This window comes from Pongo abelii, chromosome 13, assembly GCF_028885655.2.
Source record: "Pongo abelii isolate AG06213 chromosome 13, NHGRI_mPonAbe1-v2.0_pri, whole genome shotgun sequence".
In the NCBI taxonomy this organism is placed as follows: Eukaryota; Metazoa; Chordata; class Mammalia; order Primates; family Hominidae; genus Pongo; species Pongo abelii.
In genome coordinates, this window is record NC_071998.2 from 110,433,879 (window position 1) to 110,449,600 (window position 15,722).

Genomic DNA, 15,722 nt, shown 5'->3' on the forward strand with positions numbered 1-15,722 from the left:
TAACATCATCAGTGTGAAAGCCCTTTGCAAACTTTAAAGTAATCTATACATAAGGTATTTGTCTTGGTAATAGTTTACTTTTTAAGGTTAGGAATGTCCCTAAGCCACATGGGGTAAGTTTATTTCCTAATTATACCAGAAATGGAGCACCTTCCTGCTGTTACTTCTGCAGCTGCTGGTTAGCAGTCATGCCACCTCTCAGCAGGGGTGGTACCTGCAGGGAGACAAAGCCATTAGCATCTGCTTATGCAGAAGGTGTTAGAAACTCAACTAAAAGAAGACTTACTGAAAGATGACGATCTCTACTGACAAGAAGGGAATATGACAACCTGTGGTATCACACCAAACAATCTGGGTCATAGCTTCTTGATCTGGTGTAAACCACTTTTCCAAAGCTGTGTTTTGAGGAGCCCAATCTCTTGAAAAACTTCAAAAAGAAAGATTCTATGGCCAAATAAATTTGAAACATATGAAAACTTGACCTCTTCTTTATTTAGCATTTTTTTGTAATTCAACATTTTCTAAACTTATTCAAACAGATACCACTTCCTTTTTTTCCTCCTTTTCAAAGTCTTATAGGATTCACTTAGGGGAACTCATTTTTGCTTAGTTTCTACCAAGTGCATAGAAAGAGGTGCGACCATATTTAAGGCAGTGAAGACAGACTTAATCCAAGTCTGGTATGGCGCTTAGACCAGTGGCATCAGTATCACCCGGGACTTAGGACCCACCTCAGTTCTACTGAATCAAAACCCCTGGACACAAGCCCCACTAATCTATGTTCAGAAAGTACTCCAGGTGACTGTGATGCCAATCCCAGTTTGGGAAGCAGTGCTTTAATCCACAGATCATATCAGCACAGAGAAGAAATATTGAATCCTCTTACACCCAAAAGAGAGATCCCATTGATTCTCCAATTCATCTTTCTAATAGCTATCAGAGAACATTTACTAAACCACAGCATCCCTTCTATTATTTTTCCCGCTGGCTTCATATCACCTTAATGATAAGATGCAAACTCCACCACTAGGTATTTAATCCCTCCATAATTTCCCAACATAAAGGTCTAACCTTATTCAATAACAATAAGGACAATTGCACTAAGTGCTAATATTTATTGACGACTTACCACATGCTAGGAATAGTGAATATGTATCTTGGGTGACCCTCTCAATAACCCTGTGGAGGAGACATTATCCTTATTTTACAGATGAGGACACTCAGGGCCAGAGGACACTCAGCACATTGCTTGCCAATATTTAACCTCAGTCCTCTGGTTCCAAAGCCTAGGTATTTAATCCTGACATATCCTGTTTCTGATTTCTGATTTGACATTTCTGGATAAAATTAATCCCACACTGTATTCTTCATAGGTATGTATATTGCTTTCTTGAATGGAAAATCATTCTTTTCACTGCAAGTACAAAGCATAATCATCCCTCAGCTCCCATGTGAAATGTCCCCTCACTTCAGTGCAGCAAAGGCTAAGTCGTGATATTCCAGGCACTTTACCTGTCACTGAGGAACCATTGGTTAGCAAGGAAAACAAGTTATCTGCCTTCACCGAATTTGTGGTCAAGTAGGGGAAGTCTGGGTTTAAATACAGCATTGCAAATATGGCAAGTGCTAGAAAAAAATGAAACAGAAGATACAGTAAAGGCATTTAATAGGATGGTGCAACTTGGTCCACTGAGTCAGACCAAATATTCCTAAGAAATCAGGGATGAATCTGAAAATTAAAGGATGAATAAAGTAATCCAGACAGAGGAAAGTATTTTTTTCAGTCTCCCCAGCAGGAATGCATTTCTCTCATTCTCCTCTTCTCTTGCAGCATTTCCCTTTGCTATTCAAACTCTCTGTCTATAATATGGGAAGCACAGTAGAACCTTTTTGATAGGGTTATTGTAAGGATTACACACATTAATATATGTAAAGCATCGACAGCTCTGTCTGGTACATAATAAATGGTCAATGTGTATCAGGTATTATTATCATCATTTTTTTCTTACTATAGTAGGTGACCTTGAGCAAGTTGTTCCACTAAGTGTGGCAAGTTACCAGGAATCACAGCTTCTCTGTCAAGTGGGACAAGTTCTCATAATTGACCTCCATGAAGTAACTTTGGGAAAATGGCTCTTCCTCCCATCAGATAAATGTGGTGTGTGAAGCTGATGGCGCACTCAACACTCTTGTCTGGTGGGTTACACTTCCACGTTTCTATTTCCACCAAGTAACAAGCATACAAGCTGAAGTCAGTTTCGCTTATTCCCAAACCTGTTTATGCCCATTGCATTTGCTATTATTATATCTTATAATATAGCTAAAAAGTTATAAAATAACTAAATTAAAATGAAAATAAATCAATGAAATGTGAATTGCTTTTTTCTGTGGAAACTAATTTGAATTCAGTGGGAAAATTCTATAAAGATGAGTTATTGACAAAAATGACTATCGATTTAAATAAAGGGGAAGTAACAAAAAAATCTGCAAACATTTAAGTTGTTTTTTAAGAGTCTAAGCTGTTGCTCCACTTTGAATAAACCAAGGTTTGAAATGTTATGCAATTATGGTATGGTTTATGCAGGAACACCAGTAGAATGTTAAATAGAATATACCACTACCCTCAGAAAAGATTTTGGCTTTACTTCAAGAGGCTGGCCAAGAAATGTGCATTTATATGTTTTTAAGTTAAAATAAAATGGTTCATATATGTATAGCATGTATACATTTTAGGATTTCCTAGTTTAACTTCACGTTTTCAATTAGCCAACAAACTATTGGTTCCAATTTCATCCAACAAAGAGCCCCATGCTTTGCCATTTTGCTATGTGTTAACCCTGGCATCTGTGTTCTATTATTGGCTTTCCAAGGCTGGCTACTATTTTTCTCTCCATCACGCCATGCAGAAAATTGAAGCTTGAATGCCTTAATACTATGCCAAGTACTATCAATAGTAAATGATAGTCACACACTTTGGTCTGTCAGACTAGAGAGTCTGAAGTCCTAAGGTTCTTAAGTTCTTTTGTTTCTTTATTATATGATTACATTTTGTTTGTTAGGCTCATGCTTTATTTTATGCAACAGAAACATCCGCTTCTTGGAAAGAGAAAGTGTTGTCATCAATTATTTATGTCATCAAATATCTAGGGTCTACTACTGCTGTGCTCTTGAAAATATTAATTTTTTTTTTTTTTTTGAGACACAGTCTTGCTCTATTGCCCAGGCTTGAGTGCAGTAGCGTGATCTTGGCTCACTGCAATCTCCGCCTCCCAGGCTCAAGTGATTCTTGTGCCTCAGCCTCCTGAGTAGCTGGGATTACAGGTTTGCACCACCATGCCAGGCTGATTTTTGTATTTTTTAGTAGAGATGGGGTTTCTCCATGTTGGCTAGGCTGGTCTTCAACTCCTGGCCTCAAGTGATCTGCTAGCCTCGGCCTCCCAAAGTGCTGGGATTACAGGCATGAGCCACCGTGCCCAGCCTTGAATATATTAACATTCTATCTTATATTTCTTTACAAGTTATGAAGAATTTTCACATATATCATATGAATTGACTAGGGCATCAACTCTGTGGGGTAGCTATTCTTATTATCCTAACCATACAGATGGGGAAACAGAGGGATCAGGTACGTTTGGAGACTTTTGGAGGTCACACATCTAATAAATGACAGAGCCGGGACTGTCAGTCTAATAAACTGAAACTGACTTGAGTTCGATAAAATATATGAAGCCATATCTGTCTGCCCCACTGCAGGAGTCTATGGAGATGAAATCCAGAGACAAACAAGTACAGGGTTCACAGAGAAGAATCAAAATCAGTATGAATATTGAGGGTCGTCAGAATAGAGATAACAATTATCTTGGTAGCCAGAGTCTTTCTACAGACACCAATTAAACACTGTATGGAGAAGGAAATATGTTAAAAGCTGACATGAGTTCAGAAGCTACGGCCCCAGCATCTGAGCCTGATGTTGATGCCCCCAAGAGATTTTCATCTCAACAATGGATAATTACATTGTGCTTGGCTAAGGCTTGGACTGCTGGGTCAAGGCCCTGTGAATTTGAGAAGTAAAAAGAAATCAAAGACGAAGCATCATCAGAAAATGCTAATAATTCTACTGTCTGCCCTCAAGTTAAGCTTCCATGGATCTTATTTGCCTTACAATACTCTAATCTTTAAAAAAAAACCAGGTGATAGCCAGATATAAGTACGAAATATCAAATCACACTAACCTTAAACGCCTACTCGATGCTAGGAATTTTATCTCATTTCATTGAATTGAATAGTATCTGTTTTTCTTGTTCTTCTTTTTTTTTTTCTTCAGTAGGGAACATTTCCCAAATTAATAGACTTAACAATAAATAACTTTAGGATTTGGATTCAGGTCAGTTGAAGACAATTGCCATTTGCAGTTTCGATTTTACCAAACTATCTGGACCGTCAGTTTACTGGCCTGAATTTTAGTTACGATCTGTTCACGAATTCCCTGAGTGACCCTGGAAAAGTCACTTACCTCCCTTTGATCTTAGTTTCTTCATTTGTGAATGAGGAAGATAATCTAAATATATTCAACATATGTAGAAAGTACATACAGTTTATATACGAACATGGAACTCAATTTGCAGAAGATTATGTCAACATGCATCTGTGGCATATTCGGAGAAGCAAATAATCTATGTGTCCATTCATTGGACAAGTTTTTTGAATGGCTACTGTGTGACAGGTCATGTGGTAGGAAGTTATAAGAACAAAGTTATAAAGAATATAGAAAAAGATGTATGTGTGCGCTGATAGTCTCATGGGAGAGAGAGGCATTAATAAATAGATTTAAAAAGAGAAAATGGTAGTCAGGTGCAGTGGCTCACGTCTGTAATCCTAGCAGTTTGAGAGGCCAAGGAGGGACTATCACTTGAGTCCAGAAGTTTGAGACCAACATGGGCAACATACTGAGGCTCTGGCTATACAAAAAAATTAGATAAGCTAGCCAGGTATGGTGGTGCGCACCTGTAGTTCCAGATTCTTGGGAGGCTGAGGCTGAAGGATCACTTAAGCCCAGGAGTTTGAGACTACAGTGAGCTATGATCATACCACTGCACTTCAGCCTGGGTGACAGGGCAAGACTCTGCCTCAAAAAAAAAAAAAAAAAAGAAAGGAAAGAAAAAAGATATACTGGTAAACTGGATGGTAAACTGGAACTTGGGTTCAATTAGAAAATTAGAATGATAAGGAAGCACATAAAATAAGTCCTGAAACAGCCTTTCAATGCAGGGACCATGTTCTTGAGGAAGGAATCTTTGAGCCTGAGATCTGAAGGGCAGGTAGAAGCTATCATAGTGAAGAACAAAAGAAAAAAAAGAAAGCACATTCAAGCAGAAGGAGCAGCCCATGTGAATCCTTTGAAATGAAGGGCTACAGGGAGGGGGTGGAATTAGGCATTTAGTTAACTCAAAGAAAATTAGCAGAACTGTCCTGTCACTGAGAGAGCCAAGAAACGGTGTGGAACCCAGCCAAGGGGTAGGTGGGAACCAGATCATAGCAGATCTGTCAGCCACCTCAGGATTTTGTTCTTTCTCCTAAAAGCAGTAAGTAGTAACCAAAAAGTTTTAAACAGGGATGTGACAAGATTGAGTTTGAATTCTGATTGCCATGGAACATAGATTGGAAAGCAACTAGAGTAGATTCTGGGAGACTTAGTTAAAAGGCCATTGTAATTTCAGGCAAAAGAAGATTTTAGTTTGAACTATAGGCTACTCATTAAAATTGACTAATTAGCATCATCTGAAAGCAATGCTGCTCAAAGATTCAATTACTGACCTTCTACCAATACTCTTGAATTGAACTATTACTCTCATTCTCAGTAAATGTTATGTCTCTTAGAGTTGAGAAGGACCTCAGAGATAATTGAGTCTTGTTGTTTTTGTTTTAGCAAAAAAGAAAGAAAGAAAGAAAAATCACCTTATGTTCTTGAATGAATTTTAATTCAGAATTTCCACAAAGAAAACCGCTAAAGAGCTGCTCTAGTTTAAGGTGAGGTACAATTTTTTCACTACTCAACCTGCACCCCACCTCTGCAAGGCACGATTTCTGTACCCAGTGCTCTCCAGAGTATGAGTTATAGGTTTAGTCCAGCCCACACAGGGCAGAACAGGACTTGAACTCAGGTCTCTGGCTTCACGAAATAATGTCTTTTCAGCACACCCAGAGGCTAGATAATGATGGTTGGAGGACCAAGGCACAGTTGCTTGTATCTTTAAATGCCTTCCAGTGGCTGACACGAGATTGGAAGATAAGGTGGTTAGTAAACATTCATGTAATTGCACAGGAACCAGCTAAATTCAGCATTGCCCAAGATGACTTTGTGCTTCTTTTCTTCCTCCCTCCCTTCCTTTCTACCTTATTTCCCTCTCTCTTCTTTTTTTCCTTCCTTTTCTCTCCTGCATCCCTCCCTTCCTTCCTTCCTTCCTTCATCTCCCTTTTGCCATGACAGGCGATTTCCACCTCTATGCAATGCAGTTTTTAGTCTTGGCAGGTCATTTAAACACCTTGGATCATCTTGTCTCGGGGATTGGTAGAATAGCAGAGGAGTAACAAGAAGGGATTCTGGTGGGCTTGAAGCCTGTCTTCTACCTGCTATTTAATCATCAGCAAATCATTTAACATCTCTATACCTTAATTTCTCTGTTCATAAAGTGGGATAAATTAGTGCTACTTCAGAGGGTTGTTACAGTGATTAAATAAGATGAAAGCCATAAGACAGTGGCTGGTGCATGGTAAATGCTTTAGAAGTGTTAACTATTAAAAGTTGCCATGAACCTGAACTCAGCCCATTCCCATTCCCATCCTGATGTGTTTGGCTTCAAGTTCATCCCAATTGCATAGCCCCCTTTCTACAGCATTCAGAGTTCACAAATTTATACACTACTCCTGGTGAGCCCCATAGTGACCCTCTGAGATAGGCAATCAGAAATTATTATACCCATTTTATAAGTGATAAAGCCAAGGCTTAAAAAGTCTCAGTGTCCAGTAATAGCTGAGACCAAACTTAAAGTCCATCTTTCCCTTTTTAACTGCACTGTGTAAGGATCTCCTGGTGGCAAGACAAGCCACAGGAGTCTTACTGTGGGTCCCTGCCTTCCCTTGATATCTCCAGCTGCAGTCTGACACTAGGGCCAGCTCTTCTGCGGGCTAACAGAAATCCATCACAGTATTCCCAGATCCTCAAACAGAACCTAATATATAATGATTACCCAATAAATATCTGGTCGACCCATTGCTGGTCCCCATCAACAGGTGTGGTCCGGAATTATCTTGTTGCTGTCCTCTCAACAAGCACGGGGCCTTGGAGTGGAATGAATCTTACTTATGTTCATGCTTCCAAAGCCTGGCACATAGTAAGCTTTCAGGAAATGTATGCTGAGTTGGACTGCACTGAACCAGGCCTCTTCTTGTTACCTACAGGGAATATGTCTTTCTGGGTTTCTGCCTGGGCTTGAGAGTTAATTCAGGGCTCCATGTTCAGGACCATTTCCTGCATCTCAGCACACTAGAGTATATATATTTCAATGTTGGTCTACTACCCTCAACCTTGATGAGCAAACCTTGCCTTTGGCTTTACCACACACTAAACCAGGGCATCCCAAACCCAATGCAGTCACCTATCTGCCACTGCACATTGCTTAGACAGCATGCGTTCTTGCTGCTCTGCACAGTGATCTTGACCATCAAGTCCAACAGTAAAGTCAGCAAAATAAATCTAATCTGCTCCTTACCTGCTCATGTGACCTTGGATAAATTAATCACATCTGCCTTACCAGTTCCCTAACCCATAAATGATCCAACAGCATCTACTTCACAGAGATGGCATGAGTATTAGATAAAAAATATATGTCACCAATGCTCAATTTCATTGGGTAACTAATTACTGCATGCTAAGAAATTTATATGCCAACTATCAGTTCTTGAGGGGAAAAAAAAATAAGAACAATACTTAACATGTATTGAGTGCTAGCCATGTTCTACTCACTGTCCTAAGAAATTTATGTAGGTTAAAGCATTTAATCCTGAAAACAACCTTATAATGTAGGCACTATTATTAGCTCCATTTTACAGATAAGAAAATTGAGGCTCAAAGGTGTCAGTAACTTCCTCCAGACTTACAATGTAACTGGGTGACGAAGTTGGAATTTGAACCAAGGCAGTCTAACTCCAGAATCTTTACACACAGACAACTCTATTGCTTGTTATTCTAGCTGCTCAGTAAGTAACTGCTATTGCTTCATTATTGTTGTTATTATTATTAATCTTATGTTCCCTAAATCTGATAGTCACCTCTAGCTCCTATTCTACTCAATTGCTATTGTACCTCATCTCCAAAATATATGTCCCCCGCCCCCATAATGAACTGCACCTCCCAATACTCACACCCTTGAAGCTAGGTTAGGCTTTTGGCCAACAGAATGTGGTAGAAATAATGCTCTCCGACTTCCAAGGCTAAGCTGTGAAAAAGTCTTACAGCTTTCTTTTGGTCTCAGAACATTCCCTCTCTGAGCCCAGCTGCCATGCTGCAAGAAGTCCAGTCCCCGTGGAGAGGTCCTGTGTGGGCACTCCAGTGACAGCCCCAGCTGAGCCCCCAGCTGACAGCCAGCATCAACTGGCTCTGAGAGTGTGTCATTGTGGAGATGCAGCCCAGTCAAGCCCCCAGATGACAAGAGCCCCAGCCAACTAGAGATATCCTCAGCTGTACCAAGTCAACATACAGATTCATAATAGATAATAACATAGTGCTGTTTTGAGCCATTAAATTTTGGGGTGAATTGTTTTACACCAATAGAGAGCCAAAATAGCCCTTTTGCCTTCCAGCCAATATTAAGTTTCTTGCAAGCATTGAAGCCAAGTTTTAATTAGCTATAATTGACCTCTCACTAAATCTAAATCTTAACATTTCTTTGAAGTAACAATAAATTAACATTTATTGACCTTGTGTACATTATTAATCTTTCTGTGCCTCAGTTCCTTTATCTGTAAAATAGGAATGGTAACAGTATCGCTTCATAAGACTGTAGTGAGGAGGAAATTAGTTAATCTCATATAAGATGCTAAAGAACAGTGCCTGACCTTTAGAATACATATACTAAGTGACAGCTCCTTCCCTTCTGTCTCTTACTCTCTCCCTTCCTCCTTTCCTTTTAACTGATTCAGGCACTTTACCAAGGCTACTTAAATTTTAAAATCTTAATCATCATACTTAACCTGAAGGCAAGTGTTATTATCCCCTTTCACAAATGAGGTGCAGGCCTTACATAAAGCTCTGTGTCTGGTAAGTGATGGAGCCAGGATTCGGACCGGTCCATGTGTGGCTAAGGCCCTGTGCTTGTTCCCTCTTTCCCCTTTCCCATCTTACCTTAACAATGCCACCTGTTTGTGAGACAAGTAAACAATCTCTCTGGCACCTGCTGCAGTAATGGCACCTGCTCAGCACACTCATCTTCCACAGACTTCAGCAAGCAGACACATTGAAACCATGCCATCAGTTCATTTGCAAATACCAGCTTGCTCAGCCAGAGGTGGCCCAAGGTTCCCAGTGTTAGCACCTCTGTCTGACACTGCTCCGTGCCAGAGAGGTGCCCTGCAGTGTGAGAAATGCTCATTAAAGCCTCAGATTCAGATGTCAGGAAGCAGCCCACAGCCCGGCCAAGGAAGTTCATCTCTCCTGGGAAGGCTTCAGAGGAATTAGCCACAGAGCCTAGTGTCTGTGTGCTCCCACCCCTCAGTACCTAGCATTCAAAACTCCTCAGATGAACATAATTGAGTGACCTGCTAATGGTGGAACGCCCGACATCTTCTCCAGGTGAGAAGAATATTATGATTAGGGCAGGTTTTCTCCTCCTTAGGAGGAGAGATGGCAACACTGTGAGCTCTTTCTTTGAAGGTCCCAGTGATGGTAGAGCATTTTTAGCTATCTACACCTGAAGACTTGCAAAAGGAGAGCAGAGACTTATGTCAAAGATGCAGACACCTGCACTGAGCATGGTGAAGTGACTTGCCCAAGGACACACAGCTTACTAGTGGTAGGACAAATCCAGACTGCTTGACTTTTCCCAGTGTTACTCCTATTACCCAGCTTTGTCCCTCCTTCTTCCCTTGTAATGCCTATCCAGCTACCCTCCTTCTAAAATCCTCTCAAGTCTTCCCTTGAACTTAGCATATCTGATGATGCTTGGTGCTCTGGAGATTTCACTCACCTTTAATAAATATGACTGCCCAATGTCTTTGGGACCTTTGGATCTTAACTCTCCATTTTCTGAGATGACAATCACCATAACTGAAAGAGGTTATTTGTTTGAATTCTCATCATTGTCAAACGTGGCCCTCCTCAACCAGGTTTCGTCGAGCTTCATTGTTCCTTGGGATGCACAGCTTCTTCACCTAAAGATCTGATCAAAAGCTACCTCCTATAATATTCTGGGCTGAATTACATACCCCTCCAAACTTATATGTTAAAGTCCTAGCCCCCAGGATCTCAAACTGTGACTGTGTTTGGAGACAGGGTCTTTAAAGTGGTAATTAAGTTAACATGAGGCCATTTAGGTCAGCTCTAATCCAATATAACTGGTATCCTCTTAAGAGAGGATATTAGGGCAGGGCATGGTGGCTCATACCTATACTCCTAGCACTTTGGGAGGCTGAGGTGGGTGGATCACCTGACGCCAAGAGTTTGAGACCAGCCTGGCCCATACGGCAAAACCCCGTCTCTACTAAAAATACAAAAATTAGCTGGGTGTAGTGGTGCACACCTGTAATCCCAGCTACTTGCAAGGGGAGGCTGAGCAGGAGAATCACTTGAACCTGGGAGGCAGAGGTTGCAGTGAGCCAAGATCGCGATACTGTACTCCAGCCTGGGCAACAAAGCAAGACTCCATCTCAAAAAAAAAAAAAAAAAAAAAAAAGAGAGAGGATATTAGGACACAGATGCACACAGAGGAAAGACTACGTGGAAACACAGATAGAAAAAAACAACCATCCACAAGCCAGAAAAAGGGGCCTCAGAAGAAACCAAGCCTGCTGACACCTTGATCTCGGACTTCTGGCCTCCAGAACTATGAGAAAATAAATTTCTATTGTTTAAGCAACTGAGTCCATGGTACTTAGCTATGGCAACCATCATAAACTAATATATATGGGGTCTGATTGATAAAAGAACCCCTCCCCACTCCTGCTCTACAAGACATCTTCCACAGCACTGTTCGCTGTGTGCATTTCTGAATTTCCCACAGTGCTCGATGTGGGTCTCATGGCAGATGTGCGATGGATCTAAAAGGAAGCTTCTTCAGAGACTTGCTCACGGTAGCAGTCTGAGCATCTGTTGTGCTTGACAAGAAAGTGAGTTTGTGACCTTTTGTAGTCCCTGCTTCAGCAGCATTGCAAAAAGAAACTGGCAAAAGAAATTCTATTTGATCCACAAAATAATATAATTATCACAAGCTAGATGCAAAGCGGTGGGCTCAAATTTGGAGGGAATAGGGAAAACAGAGATGAGCTTGAATGTCTGTACAAGGAGGAGGTTTCAAAAGGGGGGAAAGAGAGAGAAATATGCTAAGGAAAGGATTTTAGATTAGTAGGAATCTAGAATAAGAAGCTTTCTGTACTGGCTGGTACAATCAGGAAAGACTTCATGGAGGGAATAGCAGCATTAGCTCTGACGCAAGAAAAACGAGAGAAAAAAGGGTGTGCCTCATCGGCGTAAATAGGTGGATGGACTGTGGTAGAAGACTGCGGTTGTTGTTAAATGTTGAGTGCCAGTAGAACAGACTAGTTAGGAAGATAAGATTTTGATTTATAGATTTATTAAAGTTGGTTCAAAAGTCATCGCGGTTTTTGCTGTTACTTACAAGTGATGGCAAAACTTAAAAAATAATGGCAAAAACCACGATGACTTTTGCATCAACCTAAAATAGCTGGCATCTTGTCTCTCTTACATCAGAATTGCTAAGCCTGAGCACCAGTAACTTTTGAAGTCAGATATTTCTTTGTTGTGAGAACTGCCTGTGCAATAATACCCTGAACCCTTGTTATGATACTCAAAATTGTCTTGAGATATTTTCAAATGTCCCCTGGGGAAAACGTCACCCCCAAGTGAGAACCACTGATTTACACTGTAGCTTTGGACAAATTACTTGACCTCTCTCAGCTTCCATTTCCAGATTTGTACAACAGGGTAACAATCATATATATAAATATGTGACTGACACAGAGTATGCTAGCTGAATGTGAATGGACTTGTTCTTTTTAAGAGTGGATCTTTTTCTTAGAACTAAATTGAAGGTAGAACCCCCAAATATGCAACAAATAAGAGCAGAGCTGCTCTGTCTGAAGCAGGGTGGAGAGAGAGCCCCAACCTGCCCTTTTGCTGTCCTGTGATGCCCTTTTAGAAACCCTGGAGGCACCTCTACAGTAGGAACTACCAGCTGCAGATCAGAAATGCCCTGGAAGAAGAGAGTCCAAAAAACCTGGATTCAAGTCCTGGCTCCTTCCTTGTGTGCCCCTGAGAGAGTAGTAAACCCTAATTCTGTGGAGGCATGGGCCCTGTCTTGTCCATCTCTATATTCTCCACCATCTAGCAGAATACCCGGTATATCCAGGACAGGGCTGGAACTAGGGGAGGCAAGCAAGGTAGCCAGGCACTGAAGGTGACACTCTCTCAGGTGAGAACCCTGCACTCAATGACCCCGCAAGTGAGTGTCTCCTGACATTTTGTATTACATTTCGTTATTTGTGTCACTCACTCCTGGCTCTGCTCAAAGGACCTCATAAATAAGGTGGCGAATGATTAATTAGTTAGTCCAGTTTCTTCACCATTAAGATGGGGATGCTACAATCGGCTTTGCTCAGTAATTTTAAAATTAAATAGGAAATATATTTTAAACAGCCAGGATAATGCCACATAACTATCAGGGCTAGTGTTCCCCTCCTCAATCGGGTGAATCAGACAGAACATAGAGGCTGAAAATTCATGGTACATTCCGGAAACAATGTGGAATCTGAAACGATGTGGAGCCAGTAGGTGAGGACCCAGAAGCAATCCAGAAAACTGTTGGTCTGGACCATGTGAGGTCCTGCTTGCCACCCCACAAATGCACCATCTGCATTGCATTTCACTCTGCAGCAAGATAATGTAGCTAATGCGGTAGGTGCCCGCAGAGGTAGAGGTGGTGGCAACACTTACCTCTCTCTAGGCAGCTGGTGGTTGGGATTGTGGCGACAGCGTACACTGAGGCCGAAAAGCTTGCGGGCAGTGCGTTGGATCTTTTGTCTCTGTGCCTCCGTGGCACTCTGCAGGAGCTTGTAGCGGTTCTGCAGGTCCCAGTCATTGCCCCAGTGCTGATGGATGCTCCCGATGGTCAGGAAGTGGTTGCTGGGGAGGCGCTTCATAAATGATTTAAACTCATCTAGTGAGAGACAAAGGCCGAGAGAGAAGGGCTAAGCATGATAACACCCATCTAAAGTGGCCTTGAATGCTTAGTCTCACTTTCCAATAAACCAGGCCTGCAAACATAATTTTTTTTCCTGAGGGCCATAGAACATTGCATTAGTCTGTCCTGCCCCTACTAGAAAGGGCAAAAGCTACTATGCTTTCTTATGAAGGGAATCTGCATACTGCATTCTTGCTTAAGATAGGGCTTCCCAAACTTCTGGCATTGGAATAACAACATTATAGTAATATTCGTATATTATTACATTTACTTAACATGTTATTTGAATCAAATCATTGTTTTTCACTTAAAAATTGAAAACAAGGCTGGGTGCAGTGGCTCACACCTGTAATCCCAGGACTTTGGGAGGCCAAGGCGGGTGGATAACAGGCCAGGAGTTCTATACCAGCTTGGCCAACATGGCGAAACTATCTCTACTAAAAATATAAAAATTAACTGGGCGTGGTGGCGGGTGCCTGTAATCCCAGCTACTCAGGAGGCTGAGGCAGGAGAATCGCTTGAACCAGGGAGGCAGAGGTGCAGTGAGCTGAGATTGCACCACTGCACTCCAGCCTGGGCAACAGAGTGAGACTCTGTCTCAAAAAGAAAAAAAAAAGGAAAACAAAATGTTTATTGAATTCTCCAAAGGAAATCACTATTGCATGCCTTCAGAAGATGGTAGCTATAAAAATAAATATGATGAAGATAATGTTAATAAATTCTAGTCAGACACTGTTGCCTGCTAAATGATCAAAACTCCATGCCTGCTCTCACGTTGAAATGCAAGAAATTAGCAAGTGTTAGAGAGGTGTTAAAGGCATGCTAGCACCAAACTGAAACTTTTTGATGTAATCTGCAGGTTCCACAGAGAACTGAAATGGATCAACTTCCCCACCCGGTGATCCAGTGTTGTTTGAAGTTGTATGTGTGTCCCATCTAGCATCATCTCACATTTCAAAAAACTCCAGCTTAAGAGATGGTGACAAACTCTTGGGCCTCCCGGGTAAAAGTTTCTGCCTCAGTTTGTGATGCTGAGTTTCAGAGTGTCAACCTGGCACATCCATAGAAATTATCTAGTTCAGCTTTTTTGTTCTATGAATAGGAAAACCGAAGCCCAAAATGGGAAGATGATTTCTTAAAGGTAACGTGGCTGATAAATGACAAGATCCAGGTCTGTGTCCTGAGTTTTTGTTTTCCAATCTAATAATCCAATCTGTTGTAATTCTAATCCCATTACCCCATCCCTGGAAAATTAAAAATATCAAGGGGTTGATCATTTTGTAGGAAAAAAGGCCAATGGTTGGATTTATATAAATATTATAAATCTTCAGCCTAACACTTTCACTTCATGTTATAAAACCTCCAAGGACATTTTAGGTATACTATGCATTTATGCTTTCATTTTATTTTTAAAAATGCTTACATAGCTCTTGACAGGCACCAGGCACAGTCCTAATCACCTAACATATATAACCATATTTTATAGCAAACCTATGTGGTAGGTATTTTAGAGCCCCCACTTTAAAGAAAATAGGGCACAGAGAAGTTGCCCAAGGTCAAATGGCCAGTAGATAGGAGAATTAAGACTTGAGTCTGGCTCCAAATCCTGTGTTCTTACTTAGTATATTATATTTCCTCTCGACACATAAAAAGGGCAATCCCGAGGCTCAGTACATTAGGAGAAAACAGTAAATAAAAGGTGATAAAAAATAGAAGTCTCTGACTCTTAGAAAAAACTCAGGCACTTCATTATAGACAGTTAGACAGGCAAGAGTTGGAGTCACATCTTGAGTGCTGAACAGCTGTGGGACCCCTATTCTCTCAAGGCGTCAGTTTCCCCATCTGCTAACAGGAATAATAGTATCTAATCCAAATGCTGAGAATGACACAGTGGCATAGGACTGCATCTACCTAACTAGTTCCTGAGACACAGAAAGTACTCGGTTGATGGTAGCATAAGATTGACAGGATGATACAAGACTCTACACTGATTGATTGACTCAGTGAGCTGGCTGAAGGCAGGAGATGGGCCCTGATGACTCTGTTCTGTTTGGGACAGCTGGACTCTCCTCCCATGGAAAACATAAAGCTTATCTTGCAGAGGGCTCTGTGGATGTCAAAGGGGAACGCAGGCCTTCCAATGAACCCAAATTTGGGTCTGATAAGAAAATAGAATTTAAGAGTTAAATACATTAACTTTATTTATTTATTTATTTTTTGAGACAGAGTTCCACTCTTATTGCCTAGGCTGGA

The 15,722-nt window shown here is 41.1% G+C and overlaps 1 protein-coding gene across 1 annotated transcript in view; it reads right to left on the reverse strand.

Annotated features, from left to right (window-relative positions):
* The window catches only part of BRINP1 (BMP/retinoic acid inducible neural specific 1), a 198,886-nt gene that overhangs the window by 24,701 nt on the left and 158,463 nt on the right, over window positions 1–15,722 (reverse strand). Inside the window, exon 7 of the mRNA XM_009244809.4 lies at window positions 13,223–13,445. Within this exon, the coding sequence (XP_009243084.1) occupies window positions 13,223–13,445 (223 nt within the window). The remainder of the gene's footprint in view (window positions 1–13,222; window positions 13,446–15,722) is intronic.